The sequence below is a fragment of the Candoia aspera genome, chromosome 4 (genome assembly GCF_035149785.1).
Source record: "Candoia aspera isolate rCanAsp1 chromosome 4, rCanAsp1.hap2, whole genome shotgun sequence".
NCBI lineage: Eukaryota > Metazoa > Chordata > Lepidosauria > Squamata > Boidae > Candoia > Candoia aspera.
Window position 1 is genome coordinate 5,182,273 of NC_086156.1, and position 14,492 is coordinate 5,196,764.

The 14,492-nt window shown below is 42.4% G+C and overlaps 1 protein-coding gene across 1 annotated transcript in view; it reads right to left on the minus strand.

Annotated features, from left to right (window-relative positions):
- LOC134497593 (mitogen-activated protein kinase kinase kinase 3-like) overlaps positions 1-14,492 on the minus strand; it is a 55,347-nt gene that overhangs the window by 35,161 nt on the left and 5,694 nt on the right. Inside the window, exon 2 of the mRNA XM_063303316.1 lies at positions 1,420-1,523. Coding sequence (XP_063159386.1) covers positions 1,420-1,523 — 104 coding nt within the window. The remainder of the gene's footprint in view (positions 1-1,419; positions 1,524-14,492) is intronic.

Genomic DNA, 14,492 nt, shown 5'->3' on the forward strand with positions numbered 1-14,492 from the left:
CTTGAATTGGACCCGGAAGCGGACTGGCACCCAGTGCAGCTCGCACAGTAAAGGTGTTATATGTGCCGATCTAGGGGCACCAAAAATAACCCGCGCAGCTGCATTCTGGACCAGCTGAAGCTTCCGGATACTCTTCAAGGGTAGCCCCATGTAGAGCACATTGCAGTAGTCAATATGGGAGATGACGAGATGTTAATTATATCTTCCTCAGCATCAGCCCCTCATCGTTTTAATTTCCATGTTGTGGAGATCTTAACCTGTTGCCACTTGCTTGTCAGACTGATGCACAAGGTTAGATGGTTGTTTTTTTTCTCAAATACACCCAAACAACTGAGATTTGGCATAAGGACAGAGGTGAAAAGACATGAAGAGGGTGAAGGAGCCCAAGAAAGACTATGGTGTGTGCTGAACACATTTAGCTTCCAAGAATCATTTATTTATTTATTTGAATTTATTAGCCACCCAACTCCAACAGATAATTCAAAAGAATGTGTGTAGTCTTTGTAAAGAAAGTTTCATCTCCTGAACTAATCCCTACTTCTCAACTCTTCTCAAATTGTCCTAAGATGGCGCCTGCCAAGTTCTGCCTGCTCCCCACCCCCAGTGCATCAGTTTCCATAAAAAGTTAATCCCACAAGTCAATCAAAGCCTTATTGGGACACTGGACAAGCACAACAGCTGTTAAGAGACCTGGTGAATTTGCTCAACATCTTGAATCATTTTTCAGCACGGGCTGCTATAGGACTGAATTCAGTTCAGAGAGCTGTTACGCCCTGGAGCTCAACGGCGTGTTCGTTTTCATCAACAAGCAAGGGTTGCTATAGCAATGGGAAGAGAAGGATGGGGTGTTCTTGGTATAGAATTTGTGTTATTCTATTCGGAATTCGGAATTCAATTTTTTTATTCGCCTCAGTGCTCGCCTGACAGCAGGGGTTAAGAGCAGCACCCTTTAAACACAGGGGCAGTCACAGTCGATTCAAAGGCAACTGGGTCTAATCTCCAAAGCAAATTGATTTTCCAGATTGGATTATTGGCTTGGATCAAATTAAATCAGTTGTCTCAAAATCAAGCTGATGATTCAATGCCTTTTTGCACACGTGCAGAAAGGGTTCTTTTCTGGCTTGATTCAGATTGGATCTGACTTGATCCTGCACCTCTAGTAAATATATGAAGCTGTCCAATGCCAAGATGGACCATACATTCCTTTCACCCAGCATGACCTACTCTACCTTCTCTAGGTAACTTTCCTTCCCTTTTAGAGGGTCACAATTTCTATCATCCACCACGAATGGTCCTGTCCATTTCATATTCTTCTGCCGTAAACCCCAGAGCAACCACATGCTACCAACATCTAATCCCTTTTAAGTTGTGCAGGAACACTGAGCATTGTAGAAGGGAATCTGAAGGGCCATCACTGACCTGTTTGTTAGAATGGTTTTTATTTCTGTTGCTGTCCAAGAAGCCCCCGCATTTGCCCAGGGCTGCGAGATCTTTCATAATAGAATTCAGAGCTTCCTCTTCATCTGCAAACAAACAAACAAACAAAAAATTAGGTGAGACCTCTGAAACTCTGGGGCATCTTTCCGAGGCCCACATGAATACATTCCAAGGAATGTTGACATGCTGCAGCCTCATCTTGGCATTGTAACTGCTTAGAAAAGATTGCGGAGAGGTGTCCCATTTGCCGGTAGGTCTAGCTATGGGAAGGGAAGACCCAAAGATGTGGAGGGGCAACATAATACCCTCCCCAAATTTGGACTACAATTCCCCTCCAGTATTACTGGAGAGCAACCGGTGCTACCCACTCTGTAAATGGAATGAAGCTGGAACAAAAAAAATAGCAAAGAAAGCTAAATGTATTCAATCAGAAGCTTCAGCTGCTGGAACACCTGCATACATTTGGGCTATTTGCTTTTTAGTTGTCAAAGTGAATATTTACTTTGTTAGCAAATACAACAGACAGTGCTGTTTGACATCAAGAGCCCTGAACTCCTTGAACTGGGAGAGATAAAAGCTATTCCTAACCCACCTGTGGGAAAGAGTTGCTTCCACCAGTTTGAAAAGGAAGAACTGAAGTCACTCCAAATTTGAATATATGCATATATTTTCCTGCGGTATTCCCCCATCTCAGGGAGGGGTGAATCTGTCAGTTTCAACAATGGTCATGTTTGAAAATATATGAAGCTTACTTCTCATTCTTGCAACAAGGCAACATTTGGTTCATCAAAATATGTTTTTTTTTAATCTGTTCAATCGTGTCCGATTCTTGGAGACCGCCTGGACGAGTCCCTGCAGTTTTCTTGGCAAGGTTTTTCAGAAGTGGTTTGCCGTTGCCTCCTTCCTCGGGCTGAGAGAGAGGGACTGGCACAAGGTCATCCAGCTGGCTTTGTGCCTAAGACGGGACTAGAACTCACAGTCTCCCAGTTTCTAGCCCATTGCCTTAACCACTAGACCAAACTGGCTCTATTTATGTATTTATTTAAGGGAAAGTTCACATTTAAATGTATATGCACTGTGGTGCACATTTTTCTGTGTTAATTTGCCTCATAGCCATTTTTTTTTGTAAATCATTTTCTCTGATATAGAGCCTTTTTTGTACATTATTTTTATTCATTTCGTAGACTCTTCTAGCAATTAACCATTTTTATTGTTACCAACATGCAGCATAAAATTTAGAGAACTGTGGCCTTTTGTTGATAAGACTGCAATACAGGCAGTCCTCGCTTAAAAACCATTCGTTTAGTGACAGTTTGGACTTACGACTGTGCTGAAAAAATCGACTTACAACCAGTCCTTACGACCATTGCAGAGTCCCACCCAGTCACATGATCATGATTTGGACGTTTGGCAACTGGTTCACATTTATAACTCTCGCAGTGTCACATGGTCATGTGATTGCCAAGTAAAATCATTGGGGAACCACATGATTTGCTTAACAACCACATGGTTCACTTTACACCCATGGAGATTCACTTAACAACCGCCGCAAAAAAAGGTTGTAAAATTGGGTTGGATTTGCTTAACAGAGTCGTCGTGTGCGAGATGGGCAGCAGAGAAATTTGGCAGATAAATAAATAAGTAAATAATGACCGCTTCGCTTAGCAACTGAAATTCCAGTCCCAATTGTGGTCGTTAAGTGAGGACTGCCTGTATCAGATATGGAATTCCTCTTCCATTCCTTTTCTATTTATATTCATTCATGCAGGTATCATTATGCATTCAAAACAAGAATATGTGACATCACAGAGTGCTACTATTCTTGTCTAAAAATGTATTAGTTATATAGTAATCATTAATAAATAAATAAAAGATTAAAAACGTTAAAAAGTATAAGAACGAAAACATTAAAAATGGAAAAAGAAGATGCATCACAAAGCAAAAGAAAAAAGGGAATTTGGTGGTAGATAGAAACGTATTTGTAAGCTTAGTGAGATATCCTTTTTTCCCCATTTATTGTAATGTTGTAAATCACGATACCCTGCATTATTGCAATGCAGATTTCAATGCAGTACAGTCATGTTTATAAACTATGATTAAAAATGATTAACATTCTATTATTTAAAAAGCTTAACCTATTGAAATATAGAGAGAAAAGTAAAAATTCTGTCAGTATCAATTGCCATTTAGGAGGTCAGTGCTAGAAGCATAAAATCATTTAACTTTTCATCCAAAGTTGAAGATAAAAAAAGAAAGTAGCACATCAAAGTATTAGTTATGTGATAATAGTCCAGTCTTGACTTTAATGGTACAAATGCGGATGTATAAAATGATACAACATTTTATACATCCCGAGTTGTCATTTCTATCCCCAAAGAAACGGAGGTAATAGTTCAGGAATTATTTCAATGCCATATTAAAAATAGGAATTATTTCAAAATCATATTAAAACAGAGACCAAATGTGAATGTAACCATGATTACCTAAAGCAGGGTTTCTCAACCAGGGTTCCGTGGCACTCTGGGGTTCCGCGAGAGGTCCCTAGGGGTTCCCGGGCAGATCACGATTTATTTAAAAAATTATTTCAAATTTGGGCAACTTCAAAGAGGCAAGTTTCGTTCTTTATTTTTAGTTTAGGAACACTGCTCATGTATCTAGACAGGCCTACCCATGAAACGAATATAATAATTTTGTAACTTCTGGCCTCTATTGGAGCCTGAGTGTGCAGGGGTTCCCCAGCCGAGGCCTGGAAAACATTTCAAGGGCTCCTCCAGGGTCAAAAGGTTGAGAAAGGCTGAACCAAAGGATTTGTTCTGTACTCTTCCTGACCCTGTTAATTTTTCAGCTGGCACTTGCCTATATTTTTAAATACCCCTGACCCAAAGAACAGGGGGCCTCTATTACTTTGCTTCGGTACACCTGGCAAAGAGCAGCAAACATCGATTTACTGCTGTGTGTCATTCTATATTATCCTGGAAAAAGTAGGCAATAAAGCTATGCTAGCATCCATGATCAGGGATGAGTGTGTACTTTCTCCAATTTTCTCAAAAACACTCGATCGAAATGAGGAAAAGAGCCCCTTCTGAGTCAAGTCAATGAATCATCCAGCCCGGGTATTCTCAAGAAGTGTCTTTCCTGGCTCTCCACCCATCCTTGGCTCAGCAGAAACAGCCCTGCGTGAAACCCACTGTGCCCACGGGTTCCTGCCCGTTATTTCTGGTCCCAGTCTCTGCAAACCTTTGCTTTCCCTCTACAGCTGTCATGAGTACTGATGGCGAGCAGGAGGGGGCCTCGATCCAGGGGGGAAAACGCATGTGTAGTACTGAGGAGTTGAGCAGCCATTCGAAGAGACACAGATCAGACCCGCCTTGACTTTTGGGGTTTATCTGTCTGGGTTTTTCCCACGGTTCTTCAGTTTGTTAGGATTTTCTGTCTAATGTAGCAGTAATAAAACACTAGAGACCTACTCCTCGTCTCGGCGTGATTCCTGGCTGTTAGGACAACAGCAGCATTTCTCAACCTCAGCAACTTTAAGATGTGTGGACTTCAACTCCCAGAATTCCCTAGAATTCCCATTTAGACAGCGGCCATCATATCTACATGCCCCAGAAACAGACATTATGCCACCACAGTGCATACAAGAAGAGGGCACAACACTCAAGAGATTAAGAGAAAAAAACCTCTGATATTTTAAAAGTGGCTGCAGGATTTTACTTGATTCCAGAATGCATGCCTGATACCAATTCTGCCAGCCAAAGCTTTGTCCAGATGTCAATATTTACACTCTCCGTGGCTCTACACGTCGTCCTCGACTTAAGACCAAAGTTGGGACTGGAATTTCCATCGTAAGCCATCGCAGTCATAAGTCGAGTCACCATGTGACCGGAACTGACTTTACGGCCATTTTTATGGTGGTCATTAAGTGAATCCAGCTTCCCCAATGGGTTTACAGCAAAAAAGTCGCAAAATGCGATCGTGTGACCGTGGGACACTGCAACTAGTCGTAAATGTGAGCTGGTTGCCAAATGCCTGAAATGCGATCATGTGACTGCAGGGTGGTGGTGGTGCAACTTTTGTGATGCTTGGAAGTGCTTTACAGGCCATAAAGTGCCCATTCTGAGGCCATTGTAACCTTGGACCGTCGTTAAATGGATGGTCGTAAGTCGAGGACTACCTGTACTAGATTTTGCAGAGCACTTTTCTAGAGAGGAAAAGCTTACGATGTGCAGCTTGAAGAATGTGGTGTGGGCCCTCACCCAAAGAAGTGTAAAGATAAGATCAGCTTTAAACGAACAAGTCTATGCTGTTTTCCCTCAGCAGTCCTGTGGAGTGACCAAAGGGGAGAGATTACACAGAGGCAGGGAGAATCACCTCCCTTGCTTTGCTTGATCTTTTGCGTTTTGGGAAATCCTTTCTCCTGGACTCCGCAAACAACAATAGTCAGCAGGATGCCCTTTTAGACAGTCCTGCGCAGGTGTGCTTTAAACAGGAAACGGAACAAACCGCCTTTGCAAAAAGATGAAGCTCTCAAGGAAGATCAACAAGCTGAGCTACTTGCTTGCAAAGCTATCCATCGTGCAACCCCGTTTACTCGAGGACTTCTGCCAGAGACGGTATTTTCCAACCAGTGTTGATTGCAACACTAGGGATCCTCCCTGGAAGCTTCCCTGGAAGGATGGGAATGCCGTTTCAGCCCTCAGCCTAGCCCGATGTTTTTCAAACTTGGGAACTTTAAGGTGTGAGGACTTCAGCTCCCAGGGTTCCCCAGCCAGTATCCCAAAATGTGCAAACTGGTACAAAAGGCACTGAATAAGCATCCCAAAATGGGTAATTTGCATCGCTTGAAAGATCAGATTTTTGGAATAATCACAGGGAATAGCATGGACCCAGCCCATGTTCCCAACAGGTAAAAATGAAAGGAAACAATACTAAATCAGAGGCAAAGGAAGAAGGAAATAGGCACAAGAAGATGGCCCAACTGAAGCCACAATACAAGGGTTTCATCAGGGTCTATGTCTCACAAGTCCAGCTCAGGAGCAAGCATCTAGGAGAAAAAAAAAAAGCTAAGAAGAGCTGCATCTGGTTAATGCTTGGATGAGATACCACCAGGAAACTCTAAATCTATTAAAATGTGGAAGTTCAAAAAAAAAATCCTAGAAGGAGGTAGTGCCAAATCACTTCCTTTTTGTTGCCAAGAAAGCTACAGAGATATTCCATTTCCTGCCCAAAAAGACACAGAAGGCATAGATAGTCCTCACTTAGTGACTGCTTCATTTAGCGACTGTTTGAAGTTACGATGGTCATAAAAAAGTCACTGTGACCAGTCCTTGCATTTACGACCTTCACAGGTCTGTAAAGAAAGCCAAAGAAAGATTGTAAGCACAATCATGGTTTCACTTAGTGACTGCTTTGCTGAACAGCAGAGCTGCCAGTCCCAATTGTGGTTGCTAAATGAGGACTATCTGTTTGTGAAGGTATGGTTACCTCCCCTGTGCCACACCAAGATCCTGCCCAAAAGCAAGACCAACCAGGAATCAGACTCCCAAAATGGGCAAATCAGAAACTTGCCAGGACAAGGACCCACTCGGCTGCTCAGGCTAACCAGCTGGAACCCAGCACAAACAAAGAACCAATCAGGAATCAGCATTCCAAAATTGAGCAATCAGAAGCTGGCATGAACAAAGGACCAATCAGAGACCAGCCCTCACCAACTTACACCAATCAGAAACCACCTTGGCTAATGGCCAATCAGAAGTCAGGTCACCTGGCTAAAAGACAGGAGCCCAGTCAGTCCCTGCTCAGTTGCCTGTGGTCTACGAAACAGGCCATTCTGCCTTTGAAGATGCCAGCCACAGTTGCCGGCAAAACATCAGGGAATTTCTTGTCTAGACCATGGTCACTAAACCCTGAAGCCCAACACCGCCCAACAGATAGCAGTCATGAAAGCCTACACCAGTACAGTTAGTCCTCACTTAACAACCACTGACAGTCATTAAGCAAGACATAATGTGACCATGACTTGTGATTTTACAAGTAGTCCTTGTTTAACAACCATAATTGGGGCCAGAATTTCAGTTGCTAAGCGAAGCGATCATTAAGCGAATCTGACCTGATTTTATGACCTTTTTTGCGACAGTCGTTAACTGAATCACCGTGGTTGTTAAGCAAACCATGTGACTTTTAAGCAAATCATGTGGTCCCCCATTGATTTTGCTTGCCAGAAGCTGGCCAGGAAAGTCAAAAATGGCAATCACGTGACCACGTGACACTGCAATGGTCATAAATGCGAACTGGTTGCCAAGTGCCCAACTGGTGATCACACGTCCATGGGGATGCTGCAATGGTCGTAAATGTGAGGACCAGTCATAAGTTAGTTTTTTCAGCCCCGCTGTAAGTCCGAACAGCCACCAAACAAATGGTTGTTAAGCGAGGACTACTTGTAGGCCATTTCAGCCTCAGATTTCAGGAGTATTTGAAACAGCACAACCGTTCACATAGGGGAAGATGCAATTAAAGGCTAAAATAGGTGAGTTAAAGCTTCAGAGACACCTAATGCATCTCTTTTGAGTTCCAAACGGGCTGGAACTTTCAACCTGGCCTGTGACTGAATATCGTCGCTCACACTTATCTGTTTCCCTTGAAGGAGAAGGATGATTACTTGTTCCCTTGTTACCACCTGCTTAGGCTACTGGGGCCGCCTTTGAAGATCCCACGGATGCTGCAGTTGGTTTAAGGTGCCCGGCCATTGCGCGACTGGCATTTGCTGGTCAAGGCACACCAGTTCAGTGCTCCGAAGATTGACAACAGGCTTCTGGGTACAATCTGAAGTTCTGGAAGCAACTTCTTTTTTTAAATAACCTTATTAAGTTTTAAAACAAAGAGATAAAATCTAACAGAAACTAATAAAGAGAAAAAGCAGAAGTGCAAGGACAAAAAGAAAAAAAAAAGAACAGAAATAGAAAAAGGAGTAACTCCCAACTTCTTTACAACACATAGAGGTAAAACTTACATTAAACTCTTACTCTACGGTTACAACTTAATATTCCTTTTTTTTTATTGTCAACTTGTAATATTAATCATCAAATCGTTAATCATCATAATTTCATTCTTTTCTGTTGCATGCAAAAGGTCCAGAAGGGGCTTCCAATTCGCCAGAAAATTAGTCAATGCCTTCTCTCTAATCAAAGCTGTCCATTTTGCCATCTCAGCCAACTCCATCAACTTTACCATCCATTCTTCCATTGTAGGCAAGATTGAGTCTTTCCACCTTTGAGCGTATAAAAGTCTCACTGTGGTTATTGTATACAAAAACAAAATTCCATGTGATTTTTCCAATGGTTTATCCAGTAACCTCTAAAGACCAACGCAACTTGGTGCCCAGGTATCTACAGCAGGGGTTGTTCCAACTTTTTCAGGCTGCTGAACCTGTCCATTTTTTTTTTAATGTCCTGGAATCTCTGATCAAGAGGAAAGGCTATGGTGATGAAAAACAGGCTGCATCTGAGTGAACGCTTTGTGTTTGTACGTGTGTGCGCTTAGCCTCTGTAGAACCACTGTGAATCCGTCCAGCTGATTTAATCTACCCAGATAAACTATGAGGGGGTGCCCCCTTTTAAGGCAGCGAGAGGGACCAAAGTGTGATGGTCCTGCTTCTTGGTGGCTGGACCAGTTTCCCTGCCAGTAGACACTGGTTGGCTCTCAACTTTACCACCTTCTACAGATCTTCTGGAAGGCATTGCAGTGTTTCTCAACCTCAGCAGCTTTAAGATGTGCAGACTTCAACTTCCAGAATTCCCTAGCCCATGCAGGCCCTGGGGGATTCTGGGAGTTGAAGTCCACACATCTTAAAGTTGCTGAGGTTGAGAAACACTGCTTTATTATATATGGTTTAGGGTATAAGGCATATGTATCTTAATGATTGCCTTTTGTTTATTGTATAGTGTTTCTTATGTATCTTAGCAGTACATTGCCAAGAGTCCTTAGGGATTCAGTGGTCTATAAATGAAATTATTATAAAAATAATAATTAAGACCCAACAGAAACTGGTACCACTTAAAACACATTAACCATTTCAGTGGGAATTCAGGATCAAACCTTTGGCATTTGAGAGTGAGGATCATGGAAATCATGAAAGAACAAACCAGGAGGGCGCAAATACAGAGTTAAGCTACGGGTAGTCCTCGCTTAACAACCACAATTGGGACTGGAATTTTGGTTGCTAAGTGAAGTGGTCATTAAGCGAATCTGACCTGATTTTACTACCTTTTTTGCAGCGGTTGTTAAGCGAACCATGTGGTTGTTAAGTGAATCATGCAGTTCCCCATTGATTTTGCTTACCAGAAGCTGGCCAGAAAGGTAGAAAATGGCAATCACATGACCACAGGATTCTGCGATGGTCATAAATGTGAACCGGTTGCCCAGTGCCCAAATCGTGATCACATGACCACGGTGATACTGGGACAGTTGTAAGCGTGCGTTCTGGGTATAAGTCGATTTTTCCAGCACCATCGTTAAGTCTGAACCATCACTAAACAAATGGTTGTTAAGCGAGGACTACCTGTAAATGCCAGGGGATGTAAGGATATTCTTAAGCATATCCTCTTAAATCCTTCTACACTGAGGCTGAGATAAATCACATAAATGCTACAAATAAGCTGCAGAATTCCTCTAGCTGTCTTCACAATGTATCTGCCGGCTAAATATTTTGAGACAGAATTGGCAGAGTTAATTGTGGCATTAATTCCATCAACATTAGACAACAGGGTAGAAAACAGAATTAGTACAGATGCTTACAATAGGTCAACAGGAAGATGATGTGATTAACTCCTCATGAAATTACCATTTTTTCTCCCCACCCCCAATGTCTGTGGTTTCAAAGACTGGGTGAGGAAGAGGGGAATTTTAAAAACCACCCTTTGCAGATTCTGCAGATCAGGAAATTGGCCCCTTTCACTTGTCTATCCTCCACATTCATTTTGCCCACAAAATACCAGGAAAATTCTGTTTCCCCCACAACAGGATCTTTCAGGCATAAAAGACTTTTGGTAAAATTCTATTATTTTTTTAAATTGTTATGATGTTTAAAATGATTGCTGCTCTTTCTCTAGAGTAAAACTAGAATTAAGCAATCTACAAGGTGTCAAATGCTAAATGGGCAAAGCGCAGCATATTGCTGCTGATCAATTCGGACAAAATATATTGATTAAATGGATCACTTATTGGAAGGAACTTCATTTCTGGATCAGTCATCACTCTGAAAATCGCTGGGGTTGGAGGGGGGTTAGATTTCCTAGAAAGCCACAATAATATCATATAAATAAAAGCGTATTTTCCCCTGTGTCATCCAGATTCGCCTCCACACTAACTAGTATTTTCCCAACTTCCATTTTTATACTTTTCTTAAGAACTTGGCTGCCTCTCACACAAACATCTCTGAACTTAAAAGAGGAAATCAGAGGTTTTGAAGAACAAAAGAAAGAACAGAAACACAACTGCCTGGTTATCATAGAGGCAAAACACCCATTTTGGTTCAAGTTAAAAAACGAAAATCCTAAACACTTTTACTGCAGATTAAGTTTTAATGTGAGAGAGAAACACAGTAAATGGAATCAACTGGGTGATTATGGCTTAGGTATTTCATGTCTATATTTAAGTAATTTATGTATTTATTTACTTTGTATAGCACCACACTCCCTAGGGCAGTATTTCTCAACCTTGGCAATTTTAAGATGTCTGGACTTCAACTCCCAGAATTCCCCAGCCAGCATGAATTCTGGGAGTTGAAGTCCACACATCTTAAAAGTTGCTAAGGTTGAGAAACACTGCCCTAGGGACTCATGGCTGTCCTAGGCTTAAGCAAATATCCATCTGTCATGGAGACAAATTTATGAATTTCAGGCCAGGGAAGACAAGATGGCAATCTTTAAATTGTAAAATGTAACTAGAAGAGAGAGAACACAGGAAATAAGCAGCGCTCTGCTGGATCAGACCCCTGTCTTACCTAGTCCAGCTGTCTGTTCTCCTAGCGGCCATTCAATACACAAGAAAGCCCATGAGTCTCCCAGCAAATGGCCTTCAGGAGGAGGAGGAGGAGGAGGAGGACAACGACAAGGAGAAAGCACGAACAATGTAAGAACATAAACAGTGCCCTGCCGGATCGGCCTGCTGGCCCATCTGGTCCACCCGTCTGTTCTCCCAGTGGCCCCCAACTGCCCAAGGAGGCCCATGAGTCTCCCAGCAGATGGCCTTCAGGGGCAGCCCCACTGCCATCAAGGCTAAGAGCCACTGATCCCCAGGACTTCCATGAGTGGGTCCAACCCTTCTTGGAAGCCAGCCAAGCTGGTGGCCAACACCACATCTCACGGCAGCGAATTCCAGTGTTTTTTTTTCTGGGAGTTGAGGTCCCCACATCTTAAAGTTGCCACGGTTGAGAAACACTGGGCTAGCCTGCCTGCCCCTGCCTGCCTCCAATTCTCTCGCCGACTCCTTTGACTTATGTCAAGATAGCGTTGATCTTTACGTCAGGATAAATTCTTTTCACTGGATTATATAGAAAATGTATTTGTACAAACAAAGAACAAATTTATAAAACTTCCAGAAAATTCAGTGGGTTGTCGTCAGGTTTAGCCACAATTTGAGATACAGTTACAGCTGAGTGAACTGTGCACCAGTGTTTTTTGACTCGAAACACTGCAACATCAGGCAGCTTCTAGCATGTTTAGCATGCCCTATTATGTTTTCAAATGCCCTGGAAATCACATCCAACTAGCAGAGGGCACATTGGAGAACCTAGGTTGTTCCTGATAAATGCGTGTTTTCATATGCTCTCAACACTTCCACCCCAAAAGGGCTGCAGGTTGCTCACTATAGTACTGGTACCTAAAACTAAACAAATGTCAGTTTGAAAGGTGAACACGACGCCACAGTCGTCTCACTCAGACACGCTGCTTTCCCATTTGAATTCCGTCTTCCAAACCCCAAGCTCCAAACTTACAGGACTTCAGAAGTTTCTCGGAGTTATCCAACTGGTGGAATGCAATGACTGCTGCTAATGAGCTTGAGCAATATTTCCAGGCCAAACAGGGGTCTTTTACAGAAGGAATGACGTTTCCCCCAGATCAGGGACGTCGGCTGGAAGTTAGATGAGAAATTAGCAACAAAGGAGGAGAAACAGCAGAAACAGGGTCAGAGCAGACCACACCAAAAGCTTTAGCTGTCAAAGGCAAGGAAAATGGGGAGAGACAGAGGAATAACTTAGCAGTGTTCAGATGGTCTAGACAGCCCTGTTATTGTTGGCTTGGCTGGTTGGCTATAAGTCGGAAGAAATTTGTAGTCGGTTCCAAGGTTCTGCTTCCATCAACAAAGGAAAAGAAAGAAAAAAAATCACATGTGGAAGACTTAGGAGGAAGAAGGTAGAGGCTGAGAGAGGAAAAGATACTTAGTGCAGTGCAGTGCAAGACAGACAGACAGACGTATTCTGAAATGTGTTTATAGTTGAGCCACTTACGAGTTTGATCAAACTTTCCAAAGGAAGTGAGCAAAGATCTGGGTTATGTATGCAGAAAATTTCTTTGCAATCATCCCAGACTGAAGAGAAGGTCCTCATCCCTCATCAAATCTGTAAAAGGAACCTCCTATGATCAAAGTTTGAGCCAGTTTGATGTAGTGGTTAAAGCACCAGGCTAGAAACTGGGAGACCGGGAGTTCTAGTCCCACCTTGGGTACAAAGCCAGCTGGGTGACCTTGGGCCAGTCCCTCCCTCTCAGCCCTAGGAAGGAGGCAATGGCAAACCACTTCTGAACAACCTTGCCAAGAAAACTGCAGGGACTGGTCCAGGCAGTCTCTGAGAATCAGACACAACTGAACAAATTAAAATAATAATAATTTTAAAAATGGTCAAAGATACAAACTTGGGTATCTGGCATTGTTCAAAGCAAAGAGTAATTGTGAACACATTGCATTTGCACACACTTGGTTCTCACTTTTCTCTGATGTCAAGGAGAGTGACAGAGATTTCTGTGTTTTGAGAACTGAAGTCTAAGGAGGATGTGTGGTGTATCTAAGACCAAAAACGGAGGGATAAAGGTTGGAGACCTTTCCTTCAGAAAGGGATGTAATCAATGCATTCTGAGGACAGATACAGGTAGTCCTCGCTTTATTACCACAATAGGGCACAGCATTTTGGTTGCTAAGTGAAGTGGTCATTAAACAAACCCACCCTGATTTTATGACCTTTTTGCAGTGGTTGTTAAGTGAATCACCATGGGTGTTAAGCAAACCATGTGGTTGTTAAGTGAATCATGCAGTTCCCCATTGATTTTGCTTGCCAGAAGCTGGCTGGGGAGGTAGAAAATGATGATTACATGACCATGGGACACTGTGATGGTCATAAATGCAAACTGGTTGCCAAGCACCCAAATCATGATCATGTGACCGTGGGGACACTGCAACAGTCTTAAGTGTGAGGACCGGTCGTAAGTCATTTTTTCCAATAAGTCATAAGTCCGAACCATCACCAAATGACTGGCTATTAAGTGAGGACTACTCATATATAAATATCTCTAAGAAATAATACCTAAATTGGAGTACATTTAAAAATTGTTTTCCTTCTCCTCCCTAATATGGAACTTTTGGTGATCTCTGAGAAAAAGTATCAAAAAGTCAACTCAAGATCAAGAAGCATTGAGAGGACAGCCATTTCAAACCAAGATGCAAGACCTCACAAAATGTATTAGCAACTTTATTATATTTGGTAGCTCTGTGAAATTGTTTTGTAGTGTGTTTTATATTGAAATTTTATTATATATTTATTGTTTTATACTGTAAACCGCCCAGAGTCCCTCCAGTCAGAGGAGATGGGCGGTGACAAATTTGATTGATAGATAGACAGATAAATAAATAAATAAATAAATTTACGGGGTCTGCAGAACAAGACAACCGGTGACACCAGGTTGAGGCAGGTGCAGTATGCCAATTTTCATCTGCCTTGTCTGTCAGTGATGCTGTTGAAGCTCTGGTTGATCCTGAGCAGATCAGCGTTAGTGAGAGCTATCCAC